This window comes from Lynx rufus, unplaced genomic scaffold (genome assembly GCF_022079265.1).
Source record: "Lynx rufus isolate CCGP_SWC_20201006 ecotype Redwood Valley unplaced genomic scaffold, mLynRuf1.p SCAF_10, whole genome shotgun sequence".
Classification (NCBI taxonomy): Eukaryota; Metazoa; Chordata; class Mammalia; order Carnivora; family Felidae; genus Lynx; species Lynx rufus.
Window position 1 is genome coordinate 8068326 of NW_025814824.1, and position 12831 is coordinate 8081156.

At 42.2% G+C, this 12831-nt stretch overlaps 1 protein-coding gene across 3 annotated transcripts in view; it reads left to right on the forward strand.

The window, feature by feature from the left end:
• The window catches only part of RFX3 (regulatory factor X3), a 286974-nt gene that overhangs the window by 219496 nt on the left and 54647 nt on the right, over positions 1-12831 (forward strand). For all 3 annotated transcript variants that reach the window (XM_047101481.1, XM_047101464.1, XM_047101474.1), the window contains one exon: positions 1023-1142. In XM_047101481.1, coding sequence (XP_046957437.1) covers positions 1023-1142 — 120 coding nt within the window. The remainder of the gene's footprint in view (positions 1-1022; positions 1143-12831) is intronic.

Genomic DNA, 12831 nt, shown 5'->3' on the forward strand with positions numbered 1-12831 from the left:
TATATAGGCTTCATTTAATCTATGTTCTTTAATCTTGGAAGTAAAATTCTGTTCTATTTTTATATAAAATATTTAATCCACACTTTTGCATTTCTTTTTTGTAAATGAAAGAAAAAAATGGAAAAGCAGCTGATGTCTTGCTATATATAGACTTGTGAAAAGCTATTTTCCCTTTGCAAAAATTTACATATTTAAAATGTTATTTTTGCAAGAATTTGCAAATTTCATTCAGAGCAAAACTTTGTCATCTCTAATAACAAACACGGTCTTTCTCATGAAGATGGGGAAATTGTGACAGTTTTTATCCAGGTGGAAATTTGCCATTTTCACAGAGAAACTTCCCCATGTCTGTTGTGACACATCATATTCAGCCTGCAAACTGATAAGAATTCGTTAAAACAGGGACTAATAAAATATGTTTCAAAATCAATGGATTAAATGCCTGCCTCCTTTTAGGTTTCAGAATAACACATGATAGACTTTACCGCAACACTCTGCATCAGTCAGGTTCCCTCCCCCATCCTGCAGTAATAGACGTCGCAAAGATGTAGGCCTAACTTATCCAAGACCACAGAATTAGATTTCTTTTCTTCGTTTTGTGTAACTACTTTATAGTAAATTCCCCTCTAGTGTATAGCCCTTTATCCTCTTAATGGATTTTTCTTGGCCAGGTGTGTTTTCCACCTTTACCCCTTCTAAATGAAATCTAAAACGCAAATTTGAAACTCAAAGTGTAACTTCAATGGAATAAGTGAGCTATTGTACTGGTATCTAAGTTTATAAGGAGAGAGTTTTCACAGGGCCCTGCGCTGATCGATTCGAAATCTTATTTTGATTCTTTAGCTGTAGCCACCATAAAAATGGACAGGTATAATCTGGAACAGGCAGATCGTAAGTCTGTGACGCGAATATGCTGCTTTTACCTAATCTTTCCAGATGTGAAGTGAGGTAGACATCCTGTCTGATTGATACTGGTTTAACTGACTTTTTGTGTCTCTAATGTTTGTTGTTCTTTTATGAAGAGGAAACTCCAAGTACCATTACTATGGGATCCGTGTCAAGCCAGATTCCCCTCTTAATCGTCTGCAAGAAGACATGCAGTATATGGCTATGAGACAGCAACCCATGCAACAGAAACAAAGGTAGACTCCGGAATTATCGCTGACCTGTCAAAGCCACATATTTCTTTAGATGTTCAGTCTCCTTTTTCCCCTGAGCCAATAGAGCAGATACTGAAGCGTACGCGAATGTGACTGTGGCCGGCCTGCTTTTTACACATGGACCGTTCTCAGATATGATTTAGTAGGATTGCACTCACCCTGTCGGTTTTCCAAATCTTTCGCGATTCCTTATTTAATTTTGGCCTGTTTGGCCCCTTTTTAAGTTTCACTGTGACCTCCCAAACTATTCGGCCAACGACACCAAACCCAAAACGTAAGGAGTGAACCCAAGCAAACACCACCTGGAGAAACTTGTTTCAGTGTTGGTGAGTTCCTCGCTTGCAGTCTTGCACCTCCCTCAGTCGTTCTTTTTGACATAACATGGGTGCTGGCAAACTGTTTAGGACTTCTTGCATTTTCTTTGAATCCAGCTTTCATAGGTGGAGAATTGTAGATATTAGAGCTGTGAGAGATCTCCAGCATTCCTGGACGGATGGATGGATGGGTGGATGGATGGATGGATGGATGGACGGACGGATGGGTGGGTGGGTGGATGGATGGGTGGGTGGGATCATACAGCTTAGAACTGAAAAAAATACCTCTGTCTAGTCTGGCCCATCAGCCCTGTGACAATCAAAGCCTTCATAGCTCTGTTTTTCACTTCAGTCCCAGAGAGGCTAAATGATTTGCACAAGCTCATAATACTGTTATATAGCCAGGGGCCTTCTAGTCTCATGTGGCTTATATCACAGTTTAGAGTAAATAATAGAAAAATCTCTCCCTTTTTACCAGTATAGCTCAGCCATAATAGTGGTTATAATTTTTCTTTTAAAAAACTTTTTTAATAAAAAACGTTCATTTATGTTTGAGAGACCGAGAGAAATAGAGCATGAGCTGTCAGCACAGAGCCCGACATGGGGCTTGAACCCACAAACCGTGAGATCATGACCTAAGCCAAAGTCGGACGCTTAACCGACTGAGCCAACCAGGTGCCTCATAATTTTTCTTTTCAGTTGAACATGCAGAGTTAGGTAGGAGAAAGGAGGGCTGAACACAAGAGAGTCGGATGATCCGCCTCACTTTACTCGTTTTATTGATCTGGGATGGTTGGCCAGATCTCCTTCACATCCATACTAGCTTAGTCGGAAGCATTGGCTCCAAGTCACTACCAGAGAAACAATATATCCTGCGATGGTCCGTCCTTTCTTTAGTCTGCAAGCACTGATTACGTCTCTGCTACCCGCTAGACCCCATGGGCCCAGAGAAGACGCAGTCTCTAACTTTGAGGAATTCAGAAATTAGAAGGAAAGGCACGCGAAACTTTTTTCTTACGTAACGCAGTGTGTGACGTGCTGAAGTAAAGCTTTGATCCAGGAACTGTTGAAATACAGAGGAATTTTAAGCAAACCCTGAGAGAGGAGGATTGAGAAGTGTCCTAGAGGAAGTGCGGTTTGACAAGGACGCAGGTAAACAGGGGTACAGTCCAGGATGTCCTTGGTAAGGACTGTGTGATTTGGGGAGGCTGGCATGGCAGGGGCAGAACCGAGAAGAAGATTGGCTCCGCGGGAGAGGAGATTTAAAACATACTTTGGGTCATGGCTTAGGGGACTTGGTTGTATACGAAGCTAGCAAGTTTGTTCTCTGTGCGCTTGGAAGCTGTGTACGGCTTTGGAGCAGAACGGTGAAACCTTTAGAGTTTTTTTCTGGAGAGATAACTTTTTTATTTTGGGTAAGACATTTAATGGGAGCAGGCTGGAGGTAAAGATGCCTGTTGAATAGTTTAACACCATCATAATTTCCGGTGCGAGTGTCCCAGACTGAAGAGTCAGTTCAAGATTGGCTGCTAAGTCAAGGTTATCTCCAGGTTTTTAGCTTTTTAATTCACGGTTTCTCGACCTTTTTTTTTTTTTTAAATTGCTGATTTCGGGTTTTTGGGGTGTATAGCCCAGGAGATACGTTAAAGGGGCTCAGAAAAATACAGTAAGATAAATCACAGAACAGTCCCTTATATGGAGATGGAGTTTGTGTGGATTGTAATAAATTGCTGTTGTACATCGTGCACAGTGGAGCTGATGGGGAGATTGAAACCAAAAAAAGAGAAGTTTGATTCAAAACTAACATATATTCCAACTTAAACGTGAACAACCACTTGATAAGTTGCACTCGAGACAGCTGGATTTAACCTGCAAGGAATTCCAGCAAGTTCTCATGGAAATGGTAGCCTTCGAGGGACATTCTTTGTAAAAAAAAAGCCTGGGTTAGGGAAGCAAGTCCTAGAACTCAGAAAGGTCTCCTTCTGAAACGGATTCCAAAGCTCTAAAGGTTAATAAGCCATGAAAACCCTGCCATCTCAGTCTAATTGTAGTTGCTTTTAGAATAAGACATAATGTGGATGTATGCATAAAATTCTCAGTGATATTCATAAATTGTACCAACTTTAGTTTCTTGTGGTGTTTGCTCTCTTGTGACATAAGGATGTTAGAGGAGCAAAGAAACACCGCTGACCCTTGAGCAACTTGGGGGTTAGGGGCACTGACCCGCACCCGGTCCAAAACCTGGGTATGACTTCTGACTCCCGGAAAAACTTAACTGATAGCCTACTATTGACCGGAAGCCGTTACCGATCACGGTCAGTTAATGCATATTTTTTTGTTATATGTATGATACTGTGTATACTTACAGTAAAGTGACAAAAAGAAGAAAATGTTATTAAGAAACTCATAAGGAAAATACATTTACAGTACTGAGTTTATCGAAAAAAGTTTGCATGTACGTGGATCTGCGCATTTCAAATCCGTGTTAAGGGCACACTGTGCTGACATTTCTTTGTTTTTAATGACACAAGTTGTGGCTTGTGGACGGGGGGCTCTTGTGATGGTGTCTTGCTAACTGATTGCGGTTAGTGTGATCAACCTCACAGCCCCCTCGTGGGGACCAGCAGGACAGAGGGAGGCTTCTGTTCTCTCTCTGAAGGATCCTACCAACTGGCCGCATTCATAGGCTTTAACTGAAGCCACCTACTCCATTGTGTAGAAGCCACTGAGGCAGTCTTTCTCGCCCCAAGTCTGGATGTAGGGGTTAAGAGTATTTGTTGAAAGACCGTGGAAAAAGAAAGTATCGTGTAGCATTCATTTTGCGGCTTATAAAACTCAAACGATTCTATCGAAGATACTAAATTGTACGTGAGAAGAGCCTGCCATTCTTGTTAAAATTCAAGTGACATGTGAAAGGTTTCAGATATTTTATAGCAGCTCTTGTGTTTGATATTTTAGAATATTCAAATGGTTTAAACGCCTCAAGCGTTAGTACATGCATCGAAAGACGCACATCTTCCGTAGTATAAATTTACATGTCTTCTGTGTTCATAGGGGACGAAAATTCAAGCGTACGCAGTGATCATTTTATCAGCGAGGAGTGAAGTTTTTGTACACTTTTCTCTTAAGGCTGGAATCATAGTAGTTGTAGAAGTACTAATGATTATTGTTCTGTGTAACTTTATAATTTTTAGAACCTCTTTACATATGGTGTCTCATTTGAAGATTTGCTAGGGTAGTAGGGGAAATTTTCACTTGTCTCCAAATCCGATTCCCAGCAACACCACCATATGGAACATAGCCATGAGTCTGGAAATAAATGGAAACAGCTTCTGATTGGAAAAAAAAAAACAGATGTCACAGAACCCATAGTTGAGCTTAATTGAAAAGAGGAAGCCATCGTCAAGCCATGTCCCTAAGGAGCAGATTAGAGCCCCCTTGATTCCGAGGCATTCATGAGGTATAACAGTTGGCAAGAGGAAATAGAAGTGACGAGGTGACAAGGGTCTTCTGTTTACTCTTGGGCTATCCAACAGGACAACGTGTGCACATTCAGTGGAGGGCCAAGGAGACCTAGGTAGTCCAGAAGCCCTTCGAGTATCATCAGTCGAGGGACTAGAATCTAGTCTAACACAGTGTAATGACTTTGGCATATTGGTGACCTTCTAGGTAATCGAGAAGAGCTGAAGTGTCCTGGTCAAGAAAGCAAGAGAATGTGTACTAGCTTCTTTTAATATCTTCGGTTGAAAATATTTCCTATGAAAATAACTTCTGCACTTAAATGTGATCTTCTGTTTTTCAAGGCAATTTACTCATGGATAATTGGCTTGCCCTCATTCAGATAATAAGTTAGGTTATCATAGAGCCCAAAGATCAGTAATCTTCAGCTGTGGACACCAGGTAAAAATGCTTGCTACAGTTTATTTTTAATATTTCAGAGACGTACCTAAAGAGCATAAGGTTGGCATACCTGTCTTAGTTATGTTTCCAAATCCTTGTAGCAGAAGTGGTGGGACAGAGAGCTCAGTGCTGTTGGCCGTGGGCTGGGCGGGGTTTGATCTCATTTTGATCTGTTCTCAAAGTATTAAAGCGCATTAATCATTCCTCCAGCAAACACATAGCAACCAGCAGCTGCGTAGAGAATATGTCCATCACCTCCAACAGAGATACCACAGAATCATAGAATGTTCAGCTGGAAGGAAGAGGTCACCCAGTCCAACTTATCCTCTTAATGAGAAAACTGAAGCCCGTACAGGTTAAATAACCTGCCCACAATCATGTAGCAACCAGGGCAGGAACCTAGTCCGCTTGTCCTTATAAGAATGCCGCCTTGGGGCGCCTGGGTGGCTCAGTCGGTTGAGCGTCTGACTTCGGCTCAGGTCACGATCTCGCGGTTTCTGAGTTTGAGCCCCGCGTCGGGCTCTGTGCTGACAGCTCGGAGCCTGGGGCCTGCTTCGGATTCTGTCTCCCTCTCTCTCTGCCATTCTCCCACTCACGCTCTGTCTGTCTTGCTCCCAAAAATAAATAAATATGAAAAAAATTTTAAAGAAAGAAAAAGAATGCCACCTTTAAAGAGGGAAGATAACCCAAACAGAAACATACACATGTGATAAATTTTTGCATATGAAAGAAAAGGAGGAGGCGCCTGGGTACCTCAGCCAGTTAAGCTCTTGATTTCCGCCCAGGTCATGATCTAGAGATTCGTGAGTTCGAGCCCCCCGTGTGCTGTCAGTACAGAGCCTGCTTGGGATTCTCTTTCTCCCTCTCTCTTTCTCCCCCCAACCTCTAAAAATAAATAGACTTAAAAAAAAAAAAAAAAAAAGGAAATACAACACATTAGTATGTCCATACTAGTAAGGGAATGTGTCACCTCCTGCCTCTTTGAGTGGTCCCTTCACAGGAAGTGGATTCTGTGAAAGAAGGAAACTTTGTGGCACTTAGAGGAGGGGAAACTGAGGCCAGGTGGAAAGATGATAGAGCAAGGCTACTTTTGCTCTGCTATAGACTAGTGTGAAAGCACGCATGTTCCGAAGCAGTGACGGAGGACAAGAACCCTTGTCATTAGAAGACCTTCCTTAGTCTGGACTTCACAGACTCGTGGAAAGAACTCCACATTTAAAATTGGGAAATGAGAGTCAGAGTATAGGCTGCTTTGGCATTTCTGCAGTGTGTGTAACTGAACTTCACCGAACCTTGGTTTCTCCATCCGCAAAATAAAAATATATAGAGTAGACCAGCTCACAGATTGTTTCGAAGTTCAGGTGGAAAAAAGTATATAAATGTTTTTTTTAATAGCTGGAAATATTCAAGGGTTAGGTAATCTATTATTCTGTACTATTATACTATGTGTACCAGAGAAAAATATTTCTTTAAGAATAAGGCTGTTTCAGAGGAGAATGAACCCAAGCAGTTGGGCAACTTTGGGTTCCATTTCTTTCTTTCCATTCTTTCCCATTCTTCCATCCCTCCCTTCCTTCCTTCCTTCCTTTTTCTTCCCCAGTGGTTTTCAGCTTTGATTGATGTTAATAGTTTCTTATCCCTTTCCTAGAACGTGAACCCCCTGGGGTCATTACAGAGCTTAGCATCTAGACCTGGCAGGTTGGTCTGAGAGAGCAAAAGGTAGCAGGAATCTTTGGTGGGAAGTTGATCAGGTGCTCTGCCTTTGGCTTTTGGAAACATAAGGAATCTCAGGCACTGAAATATTTAATGTTCGCTAGGCCACTGCTGTATGTAGTCCCTGATGTCAAGACGGTTTCCCCTGACGATAAGAGAATCACAGATAATCACAGTTCAGTAATTATTAACTATGGTAATTCGTGTAAAGTTTGTTAAGGGTAACAGCTACCACTCCCCCTTCTGACAGACATTTATTGCCCATTTAAAATGTCCTTCAGTAAGCTCTTTCTATGCAAGATCTCATTTGGCAATTACGTGGGCTATTTACCGATAAGGAAATCGAGACCCATTTAGTTTTGCCGTATGCAGGAAGGTCACTGATGTGTTGCTTCTCAGAGACTCGGGTTGTCCTCTCCTGTGGTTGTTGCCATCTTGGTGTCAGGTGGCGTCGGGTTGTTATTTTCCAGATACAGGAGGAAGGGGGACATCCCTCTAGAATGGGTGTAACGGAAAGGGCCACTGGGAGGACCCACTGGAGAAACTCGTGAGATGAGAATAGCGTCTGCCTCTTTCAACATTATAGCCTCAGCACCTAAAGAGGGCCCTTGGCTCATTTGTCCGCGCTCCGTACATACTTGTCAAGTGAACGAATGATCCGGGCTTTCATTTTAGCCAACAGCTTCAACCTCGTCCTTTCCGCACGAACCCCGCTGCAATTAATACAACTACCCCCATCTGAATGTAATTGTCCCCTCCTCTCCTTGCCCCACGGTAGATGTAGAGCTAATGAAGAGACAGGTACTTCCCGAGCCGCCCACAAGAATGGAAGAGACGGAGCCACTGTCATTAACCAGCAGGGTTGATGTTCGAAGTCGTGGAGACAAAGACGTGCTGAGTGGGACATCAGGGAGTCCATATTCTCAAAGAAAGGCGTTCTCGGCCCTCCCGGTTTTCCTCTGACCTGCTCACGTTTTATATCATTCCAGGCCTCAAGCCACCTAAAGATTTTCTGAGGTGGTTGTTCTAAAGAGAATCTCAAGATTCCGATAGACAACTTGAGCCTCTGTCCCTGATTCTGAGCTCAACATTTCGATTTGTTCGTGCATATCAGACGACTGTGTCCTTCCTAGAATGGTGAAGGCTCTCTTGGCCCGTGCAGTTGAGAGTTTGCATTTTTCCTGTACGTTTTTCACCTGCTTCAGAGGGACTTTTCCAAATGTTGCACTCAGTCCACTGAAAATCCCGGTACTGCTAAATATAAGAGAGTCAATATAATAAATATAGGCCACTCTTTGCCTTTCACTGGATTCCTTCAGTGTCCGCACATGTGAGATTATTGACAGAATTAGATATTATTTTACAGTAGAGTTCCAGCTGTCCAAGTTCTAAATCACAGGTATGACTAACCCCATGGGGGAAGATTCCTAACAATTTACCGTGTTTTCCATGTTAGCGACAGGTTTCGTGCACACGCTCCGCTATTAAAGCATTAGACTTTCTTTGATTTCTTAATCATTAACAACTTTAGCTTTGATTGCCCATGGAGCTGCAAGCTGTTAAAATTATCATTTGCCTCTTACTAATTTTGAAACCAAGAGCTGTTTCTTCGTTTGATGTAGCACAGGTCTTTCTCAGAGCACATGTACTCAGGAGCACTAAGAATCTCCTGGAAGAAAATATAATCTAAAGCTATTGGATTTCTAAAATAGATGGGATAGAGAAAATACTCTTTTTTAAAAAAATTTTTTTTAAAGTTTATTGTTGCAGAGAGAGAGAGAGACAGAGAGAGACAGAGAGACAGAGACAGAGAGAGAGAGACAGCATGCACATGAGTGGGGGAGAGGCAGAGAGAGAGGGAGACACAGAATCCAAAACAGGCTTCAGGCTCTGAGCTGTCAGCACAGAGCCCGACGCGGGGCTCGAACTCACAGACAGCGAGATCATGACCTGAGCCGAAGTCGGACGCTCAACCGACTGAGCCATCCAGCCGCCCCGAGAAAATACTCTTAAATACTAAAAAGTGCAGCTTTTTAAAAGATTCAACAAAGAGTTTATTTTTTTTCAGGAGAAAAGTGTCTCTGGGTTTTTACGGTTTAGTGTGTGAATAGTGGGTATTTTATGAAGAAGCTAAGGAGGCAGGAAATTTGAAAGCTGTGTTTCAACGCTAAAAGGTCAGTTGAAATTGACCCAGGGTTAACATAGTGTTGGGTTCTCATGAAAGCCAACAGAATGTAAAAAACCTCCTGGAAAGATTTTGTTCGTACATAGCCTTTTCAAAACCGTGCCCCTAAAGTCTTTAACCCATAGTAAATGCTCAATAAATATTTGTTAAATTGATTTGATACATGTTAAGACCGATTGGTAGTATGATCAAATGAAATATGTGACCTTGAGCATTCATTCATTCATTCATTCATTCATTCATTTATTATCCACTCACTGGTAGTTATGTCCCAAACGTTGTTTATTGGGAACAAATTGAAAATTGGCGACTCAGTGTACAAAAAATGGCTTTTCTCTGATGTTATGGGTATACATGGACAGCCCTGGGCTGAAGGAATTTATATCGGGCCAAGAGGCTCCTGCCGACTAGTTCAGTGCAGGCTACTCAAGACATATCTGGGAGGCAGGTTAACATGGCCAATTCCTAAGCCCCATTTTTAAAAATTCTGCTGGCTAGACCTAGGGTGAGCCTAGCTCTTGAATTTTTTGGAAAGCTACCCCGATACGGATACACGTTTAGGTTTCAAAACCCAATGGGAGATCATATCATCTATGACTGTTTCTTCCTGGAAGAATCAGTTACCACAGATAGTTGTTCAGCCTGTTTGTAATGGGACTATTCTTGACTTCCTGTTGGAGTGGTGGAGACTCAACTCTGAGGTGATGGTAGCGATAGGATGTTCTCCTTCGATCATCAGGAAGATCAACATGTAGCTTTCCTCCGTCCAGTGTTTGTGATTTCTGGGGGTTCTTTCTACATGCCAGTCCCATGCAGGGCAGTACCCTGAGCATAAGCCCCTACGTGACTTATTACTTAAAACGAAGCACGCAAATCAGCATTACCTTGGAGCTCTCTCATACTTGGAGGCTCCTGAGGATACTGCTCTTGTCTGTGAGCCATATCGCTGCCATTTATGGCACCCACCACTCCCAGACTCACCCCCCAACCCTTCTCTGAGGAGATACAACCTCAGGTTCTGGCTTCCAGAGGTCCCGTTGACAAGGCAACCAGAGTGTATCCATTCAATCCACTGTTCACCTTGCTATTCTTACGGTTAGAATAAATCCCCTTTTCTTTTCTTTTTTTTTTCTTTACCTATCCTATATGAGATTTGTTGTTAAGTACTGACCTGCACGGTCTCTTCAGAATTCACCAACTTCCTTCCTTTTTATCTACAGGCTACTCTTGATGTGTTTTCCATCTCCTGTGTAATAGAGCGTACCTCTAATCAGCCCCTCCCACTCAATATCATTATTAGGAAGCATAATCGTGCGTTAGTTATAATGTACTCTGATTTTGGATGCTTATTTAAAATACCATACGTGTTCCTTCCCCTTACGAACTTCCTCTGTGTCCATCTTTCTGAGGAAGCAGATCATTCTGCCTGCGGGCTCCAGGCTTGACAAGTACTGTGTGCAAGTAGATGGCGACACAGCGTTATCTGTCCTCTGAAAACTTTCAGTCCCACAGGAATATACATCATTTCTTTCTTTCTTTTTTTTTTAATGTTTATTTTTGTGAGAGAGAGCACGAGCGAGCGTGAGCAGGGGAAGGGCAGGGAGAGAGAGGGAGACAGAGGATCTAAAGCGGACTCTGCACTGACGGCAGAGAGCCCAATGCGGGGCTCGAACTCACAAGCCGTGAGATCATGACCTGAGCCGAAGTCAGACGCTTCACCGGCTGAGCCACCCAGGCGCCCCAACATCATTTCCTTTTATACTTATCCTTGACATTTGTGCCTACACAACATCCGTGGTGTACTAGGTGCTGTGCAGGACAAAGGAAGCTTGATAAAGCATAGCCAGGCAAACTCTCCTAATTACTCTCCAATCCTCTGTTAAGTTTAATGTAGTTGAAATTGATAGGAAATATTTCCATTTTCTCTTCTGCAGGGGAAATCATTCAGATCCTTTTAACCTCTTGTCTGTTAACTCCCTGCATCCCAAACTCCATTAACTTAAAGGAAGAAACACGGTTAAACAGTTTTTGCCTCTTGTATTAGTGGTATAAAATTTCGTAGCTCTAAAAGCGGGGGCTAAAATCAAGGGAAACCTGGAATGGATTAAAGAGGATGAGAAACTTCCCTAAGGATAAAATCATTCACATCTTCCAGAACAGAATGGTTGGCAACTGCTTTCCCACACAAGTACTCAAAGTACTTGCCTCACAAAGTCTTGTTTTTTTTTTTTGTTTTTTTTTTTTTGCCTCTCCACGATAATTTTTTAAGGAAGAAGAAAAATCAAAACATTCCATTTTTTTCATAAGTGACACTTGTAACACATTTTCCCCAACGCAAAAGTACTTTGAGTTCTTTTTTTTTCTCCCGGTAAATAAAAGGATCGGTTTGAGTTGTTTGATGTCCTTACAGAATAACAATCCACATTTTGGTGGCACAGGGCCAACACGGATGAAGTCAGTTGTCCTCTTTTCCTACCCTGTTCATCTTCTGACTTTGTTTGCTTTTCGTAGTTCTCTGTGAGAGACTGTCGCCTAAGAAATGAACGCAAATGTCATTAGGAGGGATTACAGTTTGTTTCTGGGAAGGTTTATTTATCTAAGTGCTCATTAATAACATTCAAGATGGAATCATTTCCTAACACTGCCCGACCCTTAGTTTGTGCGATGTCTGTTCATTTCGTATCTGTCACCCAGTGCCAGTGCCTGTGCGCATATCTTGCTCATGTACCGGGGACATTGTTATTCACAGTAATTCCATACCAGTGGTGCAGTTGACTTGTAAGAGTGAAGTGTCTGGGTGGAGAGAACATTAGGTGGTTTTGTTTAGAAATATAATCAGAAATGGGGAAAAACGGGAGGAGAAACATAAAGTGAATGTTATCTCTAGGTAATAAGCTTATTGTCGATTTTCATTTTTTGGCTGAGGGTTATCTGTTTTTCTGAATTTCTAAATGAAGGAAAACAATTGAAATCTTAGAAAAAGAAGAAATTACAGTTGCCGCTTCTTTTCTTATTTTGTATTTGCCCGTCTTAAGAGACTCACCCGGGCTGATTTTCATGTGTGCTGTTTCTCTCCCGAGGAGTTTTTCCTTCTCTCCCGTGCAGGAGCCTGTTTGCTGTGTCTTAGCAAGAGAGTTCATGAGTTTGTATAAAAGTAGGACCTGAACGTAAATGCGTAACTGTAGCAGACTTTGATGCTTTTTATTTATTTATTTTAATTTGCTAACCTACTTTGTAGATGGAACCTTGCATTTATTTTGCTACAAGCTGATGCTTACGGTCTTTGCATTTGCAGACGAGGATAGGGGTTGTTGGGGATGGATGTCTTGAGATGCATGGGAGGCTTTAGGAAATATGAAAACGAGTATGGTAGAGTTTGTAGGCTGAATCATGTTTGAGAGATACTTTCAATTGAAAGCCATTCGTTAACATTTCTCAGGCCCCAGCTCCTCGATCTTGTTTCAGATTAAAGTCCCGACGTATTTAAAATGTTTTCGCCTTGATCCATTGGCCATTAAGAGTCACGTTCAGACTGCACTTAACCGTGGGCACCTTTGCT